Raw genomic sequence first — 18,302 nt, 5'->3', positions numbered from 1 at the left:
GCAGGGGGTACATTAGCCCTTATAATACATGAGTGATACTCAGAGTTCCCTGTATAACTCAGCCTGCAGCCTTGTGTCTTTATATGGTCACAGAACAACCCCTCAGTGACTTCTAATATCCTTATCATTTACAGTAGGGGGTACATTATCCCTTATAATACATGAGTGACACATTTTTGTTCTGCCCTAGTGTTAACGTCACAACAAGGTGAAAAGACTTTTATAGATTTAATGTAGAAAACACAAATAAATTCTAGGGGTGCTGCTCATTGTGTGAGTAACATGAAGTTCCTCTGGGATAGACAAATCACAGATTCTGATTGGCCACAGCCCAGTTTCTGTACACTTCCCCTTCAGCCTGAGGGTGGAGCCTATTCCTGTAGGCAGCAGCACTATGGCTGGAAGGAGGCGGGGTTCCTGTAATTATGTGAAGTGGGAGGAGCAAAAAGGTTCAGTTTCAGTCCCGCCTCCGATTGTGACCAAATCATCTGGAGACTCCCTGCACTGGGCTCGACTGTCTATTCCGACTGAGGAGTGAGATACAGAGAGTTTATAGGGGTGTGAGGTGTCGGCCCCCACAGGCGCAATGAGTCCCCCACTTGTGTCTTAATGGGAACAAATAATCCTCCCTCTTCCCCGAGTTCCACCAACAGCCGAACTCACTGACTCATCACTTGGCTCCTCCGGCCTCTCCGAGTCTCCTGATTAGTGAGAACTGCCCCGTGGGGTCTGGCAGGAACCACTTCTCCCAAATCTCTGGGAACGAAGATGTTCTGCCCCAAGGTTTAAAATGTCCGCTCCAATGGAGAAGTTTAGCTGCTTTCACAAACTGCGGCGAGTAACGTTTTCCTGTACTTGAACCTACAACACATAGTAAATAATATCAGTATCTCTTCTCTCCCAGCATCTCCCCTGTACTAAGCACAATTCAGCAGGAACAGTCCCTAAGTTTGCTCATAGTCTGTACAGAGAGATCCCATAAAACTATGGTACATAGGTATTCCCTGTACTAAGCACAATTCAGCAGGAACAGACCCTAAGTTTGCTCATAGTCTGTACAGAGAGATCCCATAAAACTATGGCAGCATAGGTATTCCCTGTACTAAGCACAATTCAGCAGGAACAGCCCCTAAGTTTGCTCATAGTCTGTACAGAGAGATCCCATAAAACTATGGCAGCATAGGTATTCCCTGTACTAAGCACAATTCAGCAGGAACAGCCCCTAAGTTTGCTCATAGTCTGTACAGAGAGATCCCATAAAACTATGGCAGCATAGGTATTCCCCTGTACTAAGCACAATTCAGCAGGAACAGTCCCTAAGTTTGCTCATAGTCTGTACAGAGAGATCCCATAAAACGATGTCAGCATAGGTATTCCCTGTACTAAGCACAATTCAGCAGGAACAGCCCCTAAGTTTGTTCATAGTCTGTACAGAGAGATCACATAAAACTATGACAACATAGGTATTCCCTGTACTAAGCACAATTCAGCAGGAACAGTCCCTAAGTTTGCTCATAGTCTGTACAGAGAGATCCCATAAAACTATGGTACATAGGTATTCCCTGTACTAAGCACAATTCAGCAGGAACAGCCCCTAAGTTTGCTCATAGTCTGTACAGAGAGATCCCATAAAACTATGGCAGCATAGGTATTCCCTGTACTAAGCACAATTCAGCAGGAACAGCCCCTAAGTTTGCTCATAGTCTGTACAGAGAGATCCCATAAAACTATGGCAGCATAGGTATTCCCCTGTACTAAGCACAATTCAGCAGGAACAGTCCCTAAGTTTGCTCATAGTCTGTACAGAGAGATCCCATAAAACTATGGCAGCATAGGTATTCCCTGTACTAAGCACAATTCAGCAGGAACAGTCCCTAAGTTTGCTCATAGTCTGTACAGAGAGATCCCATAAAACTATGGCAGCATAGGTATTCCCTGTACTAAGCACAATTCAGCAGGAACAGTCCCTAAGTTTGCTCATAGTCTGTACAGAGAGATCCCATAAAACTATGGCAGCATAGGTATTCCCTGTACTAAGCACAATTCAGCAGGAACAGTCCCTAAGTTTGCTCATAGTCTGTACAGAGAGATCCCATAAAACGATGTCAGCATAGGTATTCCCTGTACTAAGCACAATTCAGCAGGAACAGCCCCTAAGTTTGTTCATAGTCTGTACAGAGAGATCACATAAAACTATGACAACATAGGTATTCCCTGTACTAAGCACAATTCAGCAGGAACAGTCCCTAAGTTTGCTCATAGTCTGTACAGAGAGATCCCATAAAACTATGGTACATAGGTATTCCCTGTACTAAGCACAATTCAGCAGGAACAGCCCCTAAGTTTGCTCATAGTCTGTACAGAGAGATCCCATAAAACTATGGCAGCATAGGTATTCCCTGTACTAAGCACAATTCAGCAGGAACAGTCCCTAAGTTTGCTCATAGTCTGTACAGAGAGATCCCATAAAACTATGGCAGCATAGGTATTCCCTGTACTAAGCACAATTCAGCAGGAACAGTCCCTAAGTTTGCTCATAGTCTGTACAGAGAGATCCCATAAAACTATGGCAGCATAGGTATTCCCTGTACTAAGCACAATTCAGCAGGAACAGTCCCTAAGTTTGCTCATAGTCTGTACAGAGAGATCCCATAAAACTATGGCAGCATAGGTATTCCCTGTACTAAGCACAATTCAGCAGGAACAGTCCCTAAGTTTGCTCATAGTCTGTACAGAGAGATCCCATAAAACTATGGCAGCATAGGTATTCCCTGTACTAAGCACAATTCAGCAGGAACAGTCCCTAAGTTTGCTCATAGTCTGTACAGAGAGATCCCATAAAACTATGGCACATAGGTATTCCTCTGTACTAAGCACAATTCAGCAGGAACAGTCCCTAAGTTTGCTCATAGTCTGTACAGAGAGATCCTATAAAACTATGGCACATAGGTATTCCCTGTACTAAGCACAATTCAGCAGGAACAGCCCCTAAGTTTGCTCATAGTCTGTACAGAGAGATCCCATAAAACTATGGCAGCATAGGTATTCCCTGTACTAAGCACAATTCAGCAGGAACAGTCCCTAAGTTTGCTCATAGTCTGTACAGAGAGATCCCATAAAACTATGGCAGCATAGGTATTCCCTGTACTAAGCACAATTCAGCAGGAACAGTCCCTAAGTTTGCTCATAGTCTGTACAGAGAGATCCTATAAAACTATGGTACATAGGTATTCCCTGTACTAAGCACAATTCAGCAGGAACAGCCCCTAAGTTTGCTCATAGTCTGTACAGAGAGATCCCATAAAACGATGTCAGCATAGGTATTCCCTGTACTAAGCACAATTCAGCAGGAACAGTCCCTAAGTTTGCTCATAGTCTGTACAGAGAGATCCCATAAAACTATGGTACATAGGTATTCCCCTGTACTAAGCACAATTCAGCAGGAACAGACCCTAAGTTTGCTCATAGTCTGTACAGAGAGATCCCATAAAACTATGGCAGCATAGGTATTCCCTGTACTAAGCACAATTCAGCAGGAACAGCCCCTAAGTTTGCTCATAGTCTGTACAGAGAGATCCCATAAAACTATGGCAGCATAGGTATTCCCTGTACTAAGCACAATTCAGCAGGAACAGCCCCTAAGTTTGCTCATAGTCTGTACAGAGAGATCCCATAAAACTATGGCAGCATAGGTATTCCCCTGTACTAAGCACAATTCAGCAGGAACAGTCCCTAAGTTTGCTCATAGTCTGTACAGAGAGATCCCATAAAACTATGGTACATAGGTATTCCCTGTACTAAGCACAATTCAGCAGGAACAGCCCCTAAGTTTGCTCATAGTCTGTACAGAGAGATCCCATAAAACGATGTCAGCATAGGTATTCCCTGTACTAAGCACAATTCAGCAGGAACAGCCCCTAAGTTTGTTCATAGTCTGTACAGAGAGATCACATAAAACTATGACAACATAGGTATTCCCTGTACTAAGCACAATTCAGCAGGAACAGTCCCTAAGTTTGCTCATAGTCTGTACAGAGAGATCCCATAAAACTATGGTACATAGGTATTCCCTGTACTAAGCACAATTCAGCAGGAACAGCCCCTAAGTTTGCTCATAGTCTGTACAGAGAGATCCCATAAAACTATGGCAGCATAGGTATTCCCTGTACTAAGCACAATTCAGCAGGAACAGCCCCTAAGTTTGCTCATAGTCTGTACAGAGAGATCCCATAAAACTATGGCAGCATAGGTATTCCCTGTACTAAGCACAATTCAGCAGGAACAGTCCCTAAGTTTGCTCATAGTCTGTACAGAGAGATCCCATAAAACTATGGCAGCATAGGTATTCCCTGTACTAAGCACAATTCAGCAGGAACAGTCCCTAAGTTTGCTCATAGTCTGTACAGAGAGATCCCATAAAACTATGGCAGCATAGGTATTCCCTGTACTAAGCACAATTCAGCAGGAACAGTCCCTAAGTTTGCTCATAGTCTGTACAGAGAGATCCCATAAAACTATGGCAGCATAGGTATTCCCTGTACTAAGCACAATTCAGCAGGAACAGTCCCTAAGTTTGCTCATAGTCTGTACAGAGAGATCCCATAAAACTATGGCACATAGGCAGGGCTGCCATCAGAAAACACGGGGCCCCGTACAACAAAATATTCTGGGCCCCCTTGTCCCCGCCCCAGCATGACCCAAAGCCCCACCCCAGATCCCACCCACATCACATTAAAAAAAGCCACACATTCATCATAGCTAAAATACCCCCCCTAAACAAGTTATAAAAAACAAGTTATAAAAAGCCATTTGTGGTTAGCATGTCCCTACAAGTTAAAAAAAAATTGGTGGCTAGCCCCCCTTCCACAAGTAAAGAGAAAAAGTGGCCAGTGCCCCCTATAAGTTAAAAAAAAACATTGCTGGCCAGGGCCCCCCTTAAGTTTAAAAAAAAACATTGGTGTCCATGGTGCCTCATAAAAGTAACACAAAAAACATTGGTGGTTAGGGGTTAAAAAAAAAAAAAGACCTGTTTTAAGATGACTGCTAGCAGTGACGTTCCCTCACTAGCATTCGACCTGTCATTGACGAGGAGGCACGGGATCAAACGGAGAAACTATCCAATAAGCGCCTGGTTGAGTAAGCAAGTGGGAAGAGGCAGGTTTGTGACACACCTCCGCTGCTATTGGTCAGTGTGCCGTCTCACACAGGCAGGCAGAAATGCTGTGAGACCTGTGCTGCAGAGATGGCAGCGGAGTCGTGCCTGTTAACTCTTTTCCGGCTGCTTCTTTTGAAGGGCCCTGCAATCCAGGTAGTGTAGAGCGGCCGGGCCCCCCTTCACACTTTCAAGACTGCCGGGCCCGGTACAGCTGTACCCGCTGTGCCCCCCTGATGGCGGCCCTGCACATAGGTATTCCCTGTACTAAGCACAATTCAGCAGGAACAGTCCCTAAGTTTGCTCATAGTCTGTACAGAGAGATCCTATAAAACTATGGCAGCATAGGTATTCCCCTGTACTAAGCACAATTCAGCAGGAACAGTCCCTAAGTTTGCTCATAGTCTGTACAGAGAGATCCCATAAAACTATGGCAGCATAGGTATTCCCTGTACTAAGCACAATTCAGCAGGAACAGCCCCTAAGTTTGCTCATAGTCTGTACAGAGAGATCCCATAAAACTATGGTACATAGGTATTCCCTGTACTAAGCACAATTCAGCAGGAACAGACCCTAAGTTTGCTCATAGTCTGTACAGAGAGATCCTATAAAACTATGGCAGCATAGGTATTCCCCTGTACTAAGCACAATTCAGCAGGAACAGTCCCTAAGTTTGCTCATAGTCTGTACAGAGAGATCCCATAAAACTATGGCAGCATAGGTATTCCCTGTACTAAGCACAATTCAGCAGGAACAGTCCCTAAGTTTGCTCATAGTCTGTACAGAGAGATCCCATAAAACTATGGTACATAGGTATTCCTCTGTACTAAGCACAATTCAGCAGGAACAGTCCCTAAGTTTGCTCATAGTCTGTACAGAGAGATCCTATAAAACTATGGCACATAGGTATTCCCTGTACTAAGCACAATTCAGCAGGAACAGCCCCTAAGTTTGCTCATAGTCTGTACAGAGAGATCCCATAAAACTATGGCAGCATAGGTATTCCCTGTACTAAGCACAATTCAGCAGGAACAGTCCCTAAGTTTGCTCATAGTCTGTACAGAGAGATCCCATAAAACTATGGCAGCATAGGTATTCCCTGTACTAAGCACAATTCAGCAGGAACAGTCCCTAAGTTTGCTCATAGTCTGTACAGAGAGATCCTATAAAACTATGGTACATAGGTATTCCCTGTACTAAGCACAATTCAGCAGGAACAGCCCCTAAGTTTGCTCATAGTCTGTACAGAGAGATCCCATAAAACGATGTCAGCATAGGTATTCCCTGTACTAAGCACAATTCAGCAGGAACAGTCCCTAAGTTTGCTCATAGTCTGTACAGAGAGATCCCATAAAACTATGGTACATAGGTATTCCCCTGTACTAAGCACAATTCAGCAGGAACAGTCCCCTAAGTTTGCTCATAGTCTGTACAGAGAGATCCCATAAAACTATGGCAGCATAGGTATTCCCTGTACTAAGCACAATTCAGCAGGAACAGTCCCTAAGTTTGCTCATAGTCTGTACAGAGAGATCCCATAAAACTATGGTACATAGGTATTCCTCTGTACTAAGCACAATTCAGCAGGAACAGTCCCTAAGTTTGCTCATAGTCTGTACAGAGAGATCCTATAAAACTATGGCACATAGGTATTCCCTGTACTAAGCACAATTCAGCAGGAACAGCCCCTAAGTTTGCTCATAGTCTGTACAGAGAGATCCCATAAAACTATGGCAGCATAGGTATTCCCTGTACTAAGCACAATTCAGCAGGAACAGTCCCTAAGTTTGCTCATAGTCTGTACAGAGAGATCCCATAAAACTATGGCAGCATAGGTATTCCCTGTACTAAGCACAATTCAGCAGGAACAGTCCCTAAGTTTGCTCATAGTCTGTACAGAGAGATCCTATAAAACTATGGTACATAGGTATTCCCTGTACTAAGCACAATTCAGCAGGAACAGCCCCTAAGTTTGCTCATAGTCTGTACAGAGAGATCCCATAAAACGATGTCAGCATAGGTATTCCCTGTACTAAGCACAATTCAGCAGGAACAGTCCCTAAGTTTGCTCATAGTCTGTACAGAGAGATCCCATAAAACTATGGTACATAGGTATTCCCCTGTACTAAGCACAATTCAGCAGGAACAGTCCCCTAAGTTTGCTCATAGTCTGTACAGAGAGATCCCATAAAACTATGGCAGCATAGGTATTCCCTGTACTAAGCACAATTCAGCAGGAACAGTCCCTAAGTTTGCTCATAGTCTGTACAGAGAGATCCCATAAAACTATGGCAGCATAGGTATTCCCTGTACTAAGCACAATTCAGCAGGAACAGTCCCCTAAGTTTGCTCATAGTCTGTACAGAGAGATCCCATAAAACTATGGTACATAGGTATTCCCTGTACTAAGCACAATTCAGCAGGAACAGCCCCTAAGTTTGTTCATAGTCTGTACAGAGAGATCCCATAAAACTATGGTACATAGGTATTCCCTGTACTAAGCACAATTCAGCAGGAACAGTCCCTAAGTTTGCTCATAGTCTGTACAGAGAGATCCCATAAAACTATGGCACATAGGTATTCGCTGTACTAAGCACAATTCAGCAGGAACAGTCCCTAAGTTTGCTCATAGTCTGTACAGAGAGATCCCATAAAACTATGGCACATAGGTATCCCCTGTACTAAGCACAATTCAGCAGGAACAGTCCCTAAGTTTGCTCATAGTCTGTACAGAGAGATCCCATAAAACTATGGCAGCATAGGTATTCCCCTGTACTAAGCACAATTCAGTAGGAACAGTCCCTAAGTTTGCTCATAGTCTGTACAGAGAGATCCCATAAAACTATGGCACATAGGTATTCCTTGTACTAAGCACAATTCAGCAGGAACAGTCCCCTAAGTTTGCTCATAGTCTGTACAGAGAGATCCCATAAAACTATGGTACATAGGTATTCCCCTGTACTAAGCACAATTCAGCAGGAACAGTCCCTAAGTTTGCTCATAGTCTGTACAGAGAGATCCCATAAAACTATGGCACATAGGTATTCCCTGTACTAAGCACAATTCAGCAGGAACAGTCCCCTAAGTTTGCTCATAGTCTGTACAGAGAGATCCCATAAAACTATGGCAGCATAGGTATTCCCTGTACTAAGCACAATTCAGCAGGAACAGTCCCCTAAGTTTGCTCATAGTCTGTACAGAGAGATCCCATAAAACTATGGTACATAGGTATTCCCTGTACTAAGCACAATTCAGCAGGAACAGCCCCTAAGTTTGTTCATAGTCTGTACAGAGAGATCCCATAAAACTATGGTACATAGGTATTCCCTGTACTAAGCACAATTCAGCAGGAACAGTCCCTAAGTTTGCTCATAGTCTGTACAGAGAGATCCCATAAAACTATGGCAGCATAGGTATTCCCTGTACTAAGCACAATTCAGCAGGAACAGTCCCTAAGTTTGCTCATAGTCTGTACAGAGAGATCCCATAAAACTATGGCACATAGGTATTCGCTGTACTAAGCACAATTCAGCAGGAACAGTCCCTAAGTTTGCTCATAGTCTGTACAGAGAGATCCCATAAAACTATGGCACATAGGTATCCCCTGTACTAAGCACAATTCAGCAGGAACAGTCCCTAAGTTTGCTCATAGTCTGTACAGAGAGATCCCATAAAACTATGGCAGCATAGGTATTCCCCTGTACTAAGCACAATTCAGTAGGAACAGTCCCTAAGTTTGCTCATAGTCTGTACAGAGAGATCCCATAAAACTATGGCACATAGGTATTCCTTGTACTAAGCACAATTCAGCAGGAACAGTCCCCTAAGTTTGCTCATAGTCTGTACAGAGAGATCCCATAAAACTATGGCACATAGGTATTCCTTGTACTAAGCACAATTCAGCAGGAACAGTCCCCTAAGTTTGCTCATAGTCTGTACAGAGAGATCCCATAAAACTATGGTACATAGGTATTCCCTGTACTAAGCACAATTCAGCAGGAACAGTCCCTAAGTTTGCTCATAGTCTGTACAGAGAGATCCCATAAAACTATGGCACATAGGTATTCGCTGTACTAAGCACAATTCAGCAGGAACAGTCCCTAAGTTTGCTCATAGTCTGTACAGAGAGATCCCATAAAACTATGGCACATAGGTATCCCCTGTACTAAGCACAATTCAGCAGGAACAGTCCCTAAGTTTGCTCATAGTCTGTACAGAGAGATCCCATAAAACTATGGCAGCATAGGTATTCCCCTGTACTAAGCACAATTCAGTAGGAACAGTCCCTAAGTTTGCTCATAGTCTGTACAGAGAGATCCCATAAAACTATGGCACATAGGTATTCCTTGTACTAAGCACAATTCAGCAGGAACAGTCCCCTAAGTTTGCTCATAGTCTGTACAGAGAGATCCCATAAAACTATGGCACATAGGTATTCCTTGTACTAAGCACAATTCAGCAGGAACAGTCCCCTAAGTTTGCTCATAGTCTGTACAGAGAGATCCCATAAAACTATGGCACATAGGTATTCCCCTGTACTAAGCACAATTCAGCAGGAACACTTACCCAGGTGTCGGACGTGCCACAGAGGGTTAATGTTGGAGTAAAGTCTATAGAAGACGATGAGGAGGGGGGGTGCAGCGATGTTGCCAGATAACGACTTGCTGTAAAGTTCCTCACTAAACAGATGACAGTTAATAGAGATTTACATTCCCAATATCCAGTTCCTTCAGATCCCGCCCCCGGCACCAGGGCATCACAATTACCCCCAGTCACTACTAAGAAGTACAAGCCCCTCCCCTACAGTCCAATATGGCGGCTATTCAGTAAGTGAAACTCACGTCACATCCAGCTCCATCCACTTCTCTAACTGGCGGGTGATGTTCTGCCGCCGCCACTCGGTCAGGTTGGCCACAAAGACCCCCGGGTTGAAGGAGCAGGTGTTGGGCTTTATTCCCAGGCTCCGGACCCGCTCCTTCTTGTAGTCCAGGAAACCAACGTAATTGTACTGAGGGAGGGGTGGGATATAGAATTATTAGTATGAATATCTAGTAAATCCCATATAAAGACTCCGGGGGTCACACGCACCTGATTAGCGCCCCCTCTGACGGGGAATTTGGAGGTGACGGAGTCACAATCCTCAGAGAAGGCGGCCGCATGCCCGGGGCTCATTGGGGTGTTGTACAGTTGCACAATGTCATCTGGGAACAGAAAGGGGCAATTAATCAGCTGATGGGGCAGTTACTGGTTTTATTGTCCTTTCTCCTGTGGACCAGTTATAGGGGGGCAGGGGGGGTATTCACTAGAGGCCTTGGCATGTTGCTGTTGGACAGAAAACAAAAGACAAAGGTTAGAGTTAAAGGGAGAAGAATAGGACCAGTGGCCCCTGGAGACTGAGGGCCCAACCCTGAGCTCCGGCTTCTAACTCCTCATTGGTTTATTGGTGACTGGAGTTAATGGCCTATCGCAAGGGGAAGTAAAACTGACCTTGTACAATAACATCATCATCCAGGTAAATGACTTTTTTGGCTGTGGGCAATAAACTGGGCAGGTAGAACCGCGCGAATGTCATCTGCGGAGACACAAACGCCAATGAATTTTTTATTTGGATTTCCCTGAGTGACGGACAGACTTACTAACATGCGGATACCCGTAGCCCAGGGATACCCGTAGCCCCGGCGATACCCGTAGCCCCAGTGATACCTGTAGCCCCAGTGATACCCGTAGCCCCACCGATACCCGTAGCCCCAGTGATACCTGTAGCCCCAGTGATACCCGTAGCCCCAGTGATACCTGTAGCCCCAGTGATACCCGTAGCCCAGGCACCTTGTGGCTCAGAGACTTACTGGTTTCACTGGCTCCGCCCCGGCATCAACCCGCACTTTCCCATCAAGAACACGGGCATCAAATGGCAGCAGCTTATAGGCCACTCGTTTCAGGTCTGTGCCATCCAGCCAAGAACTGCAAGAAAAGAAATGATAGAGAAGTGTGACCCCAACATTAGGGGTGCAGGGAATCCCTTTCCCTCGGCTTTCAATTAGCCCCTCCATACCCCCCTCACCCACAGAGCTCACAATCACACACATGGTTTCTATTTGTGAAGTTGTTTCAGATGTTTCTATGGGAATGTCATTACTTTATACTTTGTATCAAACCATGAGATAAAACCTTATTCTTTTCTCGTGTTTAACCTTTTTGCAGTTTCTTTAATAAAAAGCCCCAATGAGAGACTTGTAGATTTATCCATGTGCCAAAGTAACGACTAAACCTCCAATCTTGTGCCCCTCAATCTTGTAATGCTCGAAATGACTCAAATGCATAAAAAGATTTATTCACTACCATGCCGTGAAAATGATTCAAATCAAGTCAAAAACAACAGGTGCTGCATATGGGGGAGAGGATCCCTTGAGAGGCTGAACCCCAACATTAGATTTGTGCCAATCAGTTGGGAGGAAAACGCCTGTTACATACAAATTGCAATAGCCTAGTTCTATGTGTTATATCAAACACTACACTAGTTATAGTGTCCACATGTAACGCACATCACAAGAGCACAACTGCATATATCGTATCTATAGCGTTAGTGGAAAGAAAAAATTGTGCAAAAATATTAGATCAAAAATAGACGCGATGATCAGAAAGTTTATGATGGAGCCAAAGTCACAACATGTTTCATTGGTGAAGTGGAAGGTGCCCTGGGGTAGGTAAAAAAATTCCAAAAAGTCCCAGTTTAACACTGGCTGGTGACCCCACTATGAAGGTTATTTGGTTAAACGGTCAATAAGTCACTACTATTTGTGAGCCAAATGTCCGGTAGTGGTAGGAAACAATAGCCGAGATGTTTGCTCCGACAACGTCATTAGCAATTCTAATAATCGCAATAGTCCAGATAACTGTGTGACAATAATAAGCATTTAGTGCGTCATGGATTCCAATAACTGAGTCCTGTGCAGGCCGGTAATAACCAGGTGAGTGTACAGAGCGTGTCCGGATTGTGTTGAATGGGCGCCATATCCAAAATGTCTTCAGTGTTGTCTTGTCACTAAATCATAGAGATGAGCCCCGTCTCCCAGATGCAGCGACTGCGCCTCGACAACCGTTTCACTGCTCAGCGCAGCTTTGTCAAGAGAACGAAATGTCCAAAATGGCGGAGTCTTAAAAGTAACGTGACATGACCAAAACGTGATCCGCCGTAGTGATGTTCTCTCCAATGCGTAGGCCGGATGTGTCCCTGTTGTGTTCATGCGCATTAATTGTGTCGTACAAGTAATGGCTCAATTGTGACTTTCTGTTATGGACCAGGGCACCCGCCGGCTCTTGTGTGTCCCTAAACCCAAATGATGCCTCAAAAATGAATAGATAACGAAGAAGATCTAATTGCGTAACACATGGGATTTATGGTAATTTTACAGCATGAATCACTACGGCACGGTTGTGCAGTAATTCAAAGTGTGTATATATATATATATATAAAGATATAATCAATAATGGAAATCTATGAAACCCTAATTATACAAAACTGTAACCCAAACACAAACCATGAAAAAAAAAATATATTTTTGTTCCTAAAGATCAATGTAACCCAAATGTGGCCAGTAAATTGTTACTAGAAAATAATAAAGAGAAAGAGGCATGTTACACCCCAACTTATTTTTGTAAACCTATTTATTAATGAAAGCTTGAAAATTCAGACGGCCATTAATGGTTTAAGGAGGGATCGTTGGATAGAATATCCCAATGTTTCTGGATTATGGATCTGATATGTGACGCATTCTCATTATAGGTCAAAATCTCATAACTTTGATGAGTAGGTCCTCTCTGTTCTGGGCAAGTCCCACTGATGGGCTCTATGAAGGGACCCAGTTTTATAGCCCCGCATTTTAAATCTCTGATAAAGTTTATAGGCCTCCTGTTTGAAGGTTAGGCGATATCGTTACCCATGATACAATAAACCTCTTTATATATATCCCGAGTGCCGCCTGATCTACTTCTTTGGCTCCTGTTTGAAGTTCTCATCCGAGGAACAAATTCTCCTCAGCCTTATGTATTGTCTCTTGGCCTCAATGCGTTTGAAGGGTGCATGGATTTCACATGAAGTAACTAGTGGACACTGTGCCCTGGTGATCTTTCTTGATCTCTATATCCAGGAATTCCAGTTGTGACCTATTATAATTCATAGTAAGAGATAAGTTACATTTGTTGGTATTGAGTTTGGTCACAAATTCCTTCAAGAGTTGCTCAGGGTCCTGACGAATCAACATGATATCATCGATGTACCTGTGTCATCTAAGAACGTGGCACATATCGAACTTATCAGCCGAAAAAACATATCGTTCCCATTCTCCCAAGTACAGATTAGCACAGCTAGGGGCGCATTTAGTTACGCCCAGACGTTGTAAATAGTGAATACCATCAAATAGAAAAATATTGTGATGAAAAACAAAATCTAGGGCCTGTATATTGAAGCTAATGTTGTTGAGAGATGGGTTTATGGATTCGTTCAAAAATTGACTTCATGGCTGCTTATCCCAGAGAACGTGGTTTGCTCATATATATATATAAAGCCTCCACATCTCATCCCACTAGTATGCAGTTGGGATCCAAATTTAGTCCATTCACTTCCCTTAGTAAATGGGATGTTTCCAATACGAAAGAATCCACCGGAGTCACTAAAGGTTGTAATAACATGTCAATAAATTCACTGATGGGTTCAGTGAGTGATCCGCACCCAGAAACAATGGGTCTCCCGGGTGGTTCACTGATGGATATATGAACCTTCGGTAAAGCATATAAAGTTGGTATTCTTGGATGATTAACCTTCAGAAAGTCACCTGTATTCTCATTAATAACTCCTACCCGGAGCGCTTGGTCGATCATTAAGAATAATTCATCCCTATATTTGTGTAACTGGGGCAAGAACAAGGGTTGGTACCACTGCTTGTTATCTAGAATTTATTTGCACATGGAAATATATATATTCATTTTGCCAGGCTTGGGTGGCCAGTAAGTGTGTTGGCTTCCTAGCCACTAGTTTTTAAAAGCGATTTCCTTTTTCTGTGTAATAATAAAACAGTAGATTGTACTTGATCCCACATAAGATATAATTACTCCTTACTGGAAGCAAAATCAGCCTATTGGGTTTATTTTATGTTTACATGATTTTTAGCAGATTTCAAGCATAGAGATCACAATTACAGAAAGATCCCTTATCTGGAAAACCTCAGGTCCCGGTCATTCTGGATAACAGGTCCCATACCTGTATATTAAAAACAGGAGTCGGAGGCACGATAAATTTAGGAGTCGGAGTCAAAGGAACAACTCCACAGCTCTGGGTACATCAGTCCAAAACTCCACCCAAACAGGACACATCATTGCAGATCATTGGCCAACATCTCCAAGCAACTATCTCAGATTCATTGGCCAACATCTCCAAGCAAACATCTGCCAATATCTCAGGAACATTTGCCAACATCTCCAAGCAAATATATGAAGAACACTGGTCAACATCTTCAAGCAAATATCTCAAATTCATTGGCCAACATCTCCAAGCAAACATCTGCCAATATCTCAGGGACATTGGCCAACATCTCCAAGCAAATATCTGCCAATATCTCAGGAACATTGGCCAACATTTCCAAGCAAGTATATGAGGAACACTGGCCAACATCTCCAAGCAACTATCTCAGGGACATTGGCCAACATCTCCAAGTAAATATCTGCCAGTATCTGAGGAACACTGGTCAACATCTTCAAGCAACTATCTCAGATTCATTGGCCAACATCTCCAAGCAAACATCTGCCAATATCTCAGGAACATTTGCCAACATCTCCAAGCAAATATATGAGGAACACTGGCCAGCATCTTCAAGCAACTATCTCAGATTTGTTGGACAACATCTCCAAGCAAACATCTGCCAATATCTCAGGAACACTGGCCAACATCTCAAAGCAAATATATGAGGAACACTGGCCAACATCTCAAGAACACTGGCCAACATCTCCAAGCAAATATGTGAGGATCATTGGCCAACATCTCCAACTAAAATGTAGCCAGTCTATCTCCATTATTCACCCAGGTGTGAGTGCAGAAATTTGAATGGGTGCAATTACCTGATGTGTTTCTTGGTGTCATTGGTAGTGATGATATAGAAGACAATGTTAGACTTTGTGTTGCTGGAGATACTGTTAATTGTGGCGATGAGGCCTCCAAGTCGTTCCTCCACCCCTGGAATCACCACAGCAATCTCCTCCCCGTGTCCTTGTTCTGGGCCAATGTCAGGGGCATCAGGAAGGGATTCGAGTTGGTGGAACACTAAGGGGCCAGTGTCTGTAGAACGGGGAAACAAGGGGAGACAGAATTATGTCTGGAAGTGAAACTCTGCAAATGGCAACACGGAACATGTGGAACGGGAGGAACAATCACCTGAGTTTTGTCTCTTCAGGATGTCGCTGAGGCCCAGGATATTGTGGTGCAGAATCAGCAGGAAGATTACGGCAGACAATAGGATCACGGCTACATGAACTGGAAGGAACACACAGGCCAGTGAGCAATTTACACATATAAACCTGTGTCGGGACATGACATCATGGATATTACATGGGGGACATGACATCACATTAGGAATATGACATGACATCAGGGACATGACATGAGGGATATTATTAGGGGGCACCAGATCCAGGATTGAGCAAGTACTGAGGGCGGTTCTGTTATGTGTGAGGATGAGATGGAGGACAAGGGGCTTCTCTAGTTTGGCCCCTCAGCTCCAGCATTTGCTTCCTGACTTGTTCAGCCTATGGGAGACTGTTGTGCGGTTCTGTCAGAGCCGGAGTTGGACTCTACAGACTGAGCGACTGATCTGGTACCGACTACTTCTGTTACCTTTGCGCAACGTCATCTTCTCATCTGCTCCTCAACTCAACGACACAAAGATCCTGTAACTGGAAATGAACAGGTTAGAGACAGACGGACACAGGCCCAGAACCAAAACATTATGTCAACCCCCATTGTTCTGATTGGCTGACAGTAGCGCATGCCCCGCCTCTTCCTTACTATTCACATTCGGGAATGAAAGTGGCTCTAGGCGGGGTCAGCATTTGGCCCTTGTTGTTGGGAGCAGGGAAGGGACACGGGAGTTGCAGGGAAGGGACACGGGAGTTGCAGGGAAGGGACACGGGAGTTGCAGGGAAGGGACACGGGAGTTGCTGGGAGGGGACACGGGAGTTGATGGGAAGGACACGGGAGTTGATGGGAGGAGACACGGGAGTTGCAGGGAGGGGACACGGGAATTGATGGGAGGGGACACGGGAGTTGATGGGAAGGGACACAGGAGTTGATGGGAGGAGACACGGGAGTTGCAGGGAGGGGACACGGGAATTGATGGGAGGGGACACGGGAGTTGATGGGAAGGGACACGGGAGTTGATGGGAGGAGACACGGGAGTTGCAGGGAGGGGACACGGGAATTGATGGGAGGGGACACGGGATTTGATGGGAGGGGACACGGGAGTTGCAGGGAGGGGACACGGGAATTGATGGGAGGGGACACGGGAGTTGCAGGGAGGGGACACGGGAGTTGCAGGGAGGGGACACGGGAATTGATGGGAGGGGACACGGGAGTTGATGGGAGGGGACACGGGAGTTGCAGGGAGGGGACACGGGAGTTGCAGGGAGGGGACACGGGAATTGATGGGAGGGGACACGGGAATTGATGGGAGGGGACACGGGAGTTGATGGGAGGGGACACGGGAATTGATGGGAGGGGACACGGGAGTTGATGGGAGGGGACACGGGAGTTGCAGGGAGGGGACACGGGAATTGATGGGAAGGACACGGGAGTTGCAGGGAGGGGACACGGGAATTGATGGGAGGGGACACGGGAGTTGATGGGAGGGGACACGGGAATTGCTGGGAGGGGACACGGGAATTGATGGGAGGGGACACGGGAGTTGATGGGAGGGGACACGGGAATTGATGGGAGGGGACACGGGAGTTGATGGGAGGAGACACGGGAGTTGCAGGGAGGGGACACGGGAGTTGATGGGAAGGACACGGGAGTTGCAGGGAGGGGACACGGGAATTGATGGGAGGGGACACGGGAGTTGATGGGAGGGGACACGGGAGTTGATGGGAGGGGACACGGGAGTTGATGGGAGGGGACACGGGAGTTGATGGGAGGGGACACGGGAGTTGATGGGAGGGGACACGGGAATTGCTGGGAGGGGACACGGGAATTGATGGGAGGGGACACGGGAGTTGCTGGGAGGGGACACGGGAATTGATGGGAGGGGACACGGGAATTGATGGGAGGGGACACGGGAGTTGATGGGAGGGGACACGGGAATTGATGGGAGGGGACACGGGAATTGATGGGAGGGGACACGGGAGTTGATGGGGGGGGACACGGGAGTTGATGGGAGGGGACACGGGAGTTGATGGGAGGGGACACGGGAATTGATGGGAGGAGACACGGGAGTTGCTGGGAGGGGACACGGGAATTGATGGGAGGGGACACGGGAGTTGCAGGGAGGGGACACGGGAGTTGATGGGAGGGGACACGGGAGTTGATGGGAGGGGACACGGGAGTTGCTGGGAGGGGACACGGGAGTTGCTGGGAGGGGACACGGGAGTTGATGGGAGGGGACACGGGAATTGATGGGAGGGGACACGGGAGTTGATGGGAGGGGACACGGGAGTTGATGGGAGGGGACACGGGAGTTGCAGGGAGGGGACACGGGAGTTGATGGGAGGGGACACGGGAGTTGAAGGACAGCACAGAGTCCAGTAGAAGCAGCAGCAGGAGGAGGAGTCTGATTGGTTGAGTAAAACACAGGAGTCAGTTAGACAGATAAATAAATGACCTCACAGGAGATTAGTGGGAAGAAGTTCCCTGCGGAGGGATATGAGGGAGTTGCAGACACAACGAGATAATGAGTCCCGGTCACTCACTCTTCTCTCTGCCCCCGAAACCCGCAGCTACTCCGCCGCCAACTCAGCTCTAGCCGCGCGCGTCACGTGACCGGGAGACTGACCGTCGCCGCCATTTTGAATTCGGGCAGAAATTCCCACTTGTCTCTTGTTTCAGCGACACCCGCGGGGGAGTCCCCAGTGAGAGCATTTGTGTCCCTCCCCTTCTGCTCTACGTCACACG

The 18,302-nt window shown here is 45.8% G+C and overlaps 1 protein-coding gene across 4 annotated transcripts; it reads right to left on the bottom strand.

The window, feature by feature from the left end:
- Positions 1-215: 215 nt before the first annotated feature.
- glt8d1.S (glycosyltransferase 8 domain containing 1 S homeolog) lies at positions 216-18,292 on the bottom strand. 4 transcript variants are annotated; one of them, XM_041561894.1, is made up of 10 exons: positions 18,018-18,292; positions 16,035-16,087; positions 15,576-15,674; positions 15,263-15,479; positions 10,999-11,113; positions 10,640-10,724; positions 10,241-10,353; positions 9,994-10,160; positions 9,719-9,831; positions 216-861 (listed from the first exon to the last, which is right to left on the bottom strand). In XM_041561894.1, the coding sequence occupies exons 2-10, from the start codon at positions 16,048-16,050 to the stop codon at positions 671-673; spliced, it is 1,116 nt and encodes a 371-aa protein (XP_041417828.1). In that variant the 5' UTR covers positions 16,051-16,087; positions 18,018-18,292; the 3' UTR covers positions 216-670. The 4 variants fall into 4 exon arrangements, with proteins under 4 accessions (XP_041417828.1, XP_041417829.1, XP_041417827.1 ...); XM_041561895.1 differs by having other exon boundaries at positions 18,101-18,292; XM_041561893.1 differs by having other exon boundaries at positions 16,035-16,093; positions 18,101-18,290.
- Between the last annotated feature and the right edge of the window lie 10 nt (positions 18,293-18,302).

Source organism: Xenopus laevis, chromosome 4S (genome assembly GCF_017654675.1).
Source record: "Xenopus laevis strain J_2021 chromosome 4S, Xenopus_laevis_v10.1, whole genome shotgun sequence".
Taxonomy (NCBI): Eukaryota; Metazoa; Chordata; class Amphibia; order Anura; family Pipidae; genus Xenopus; species Xenopus laevis.
Note: the sequence above shows the minus strand (reverse complement) of the source record. Positions and strands in the feature narration are given on the sequence as shown.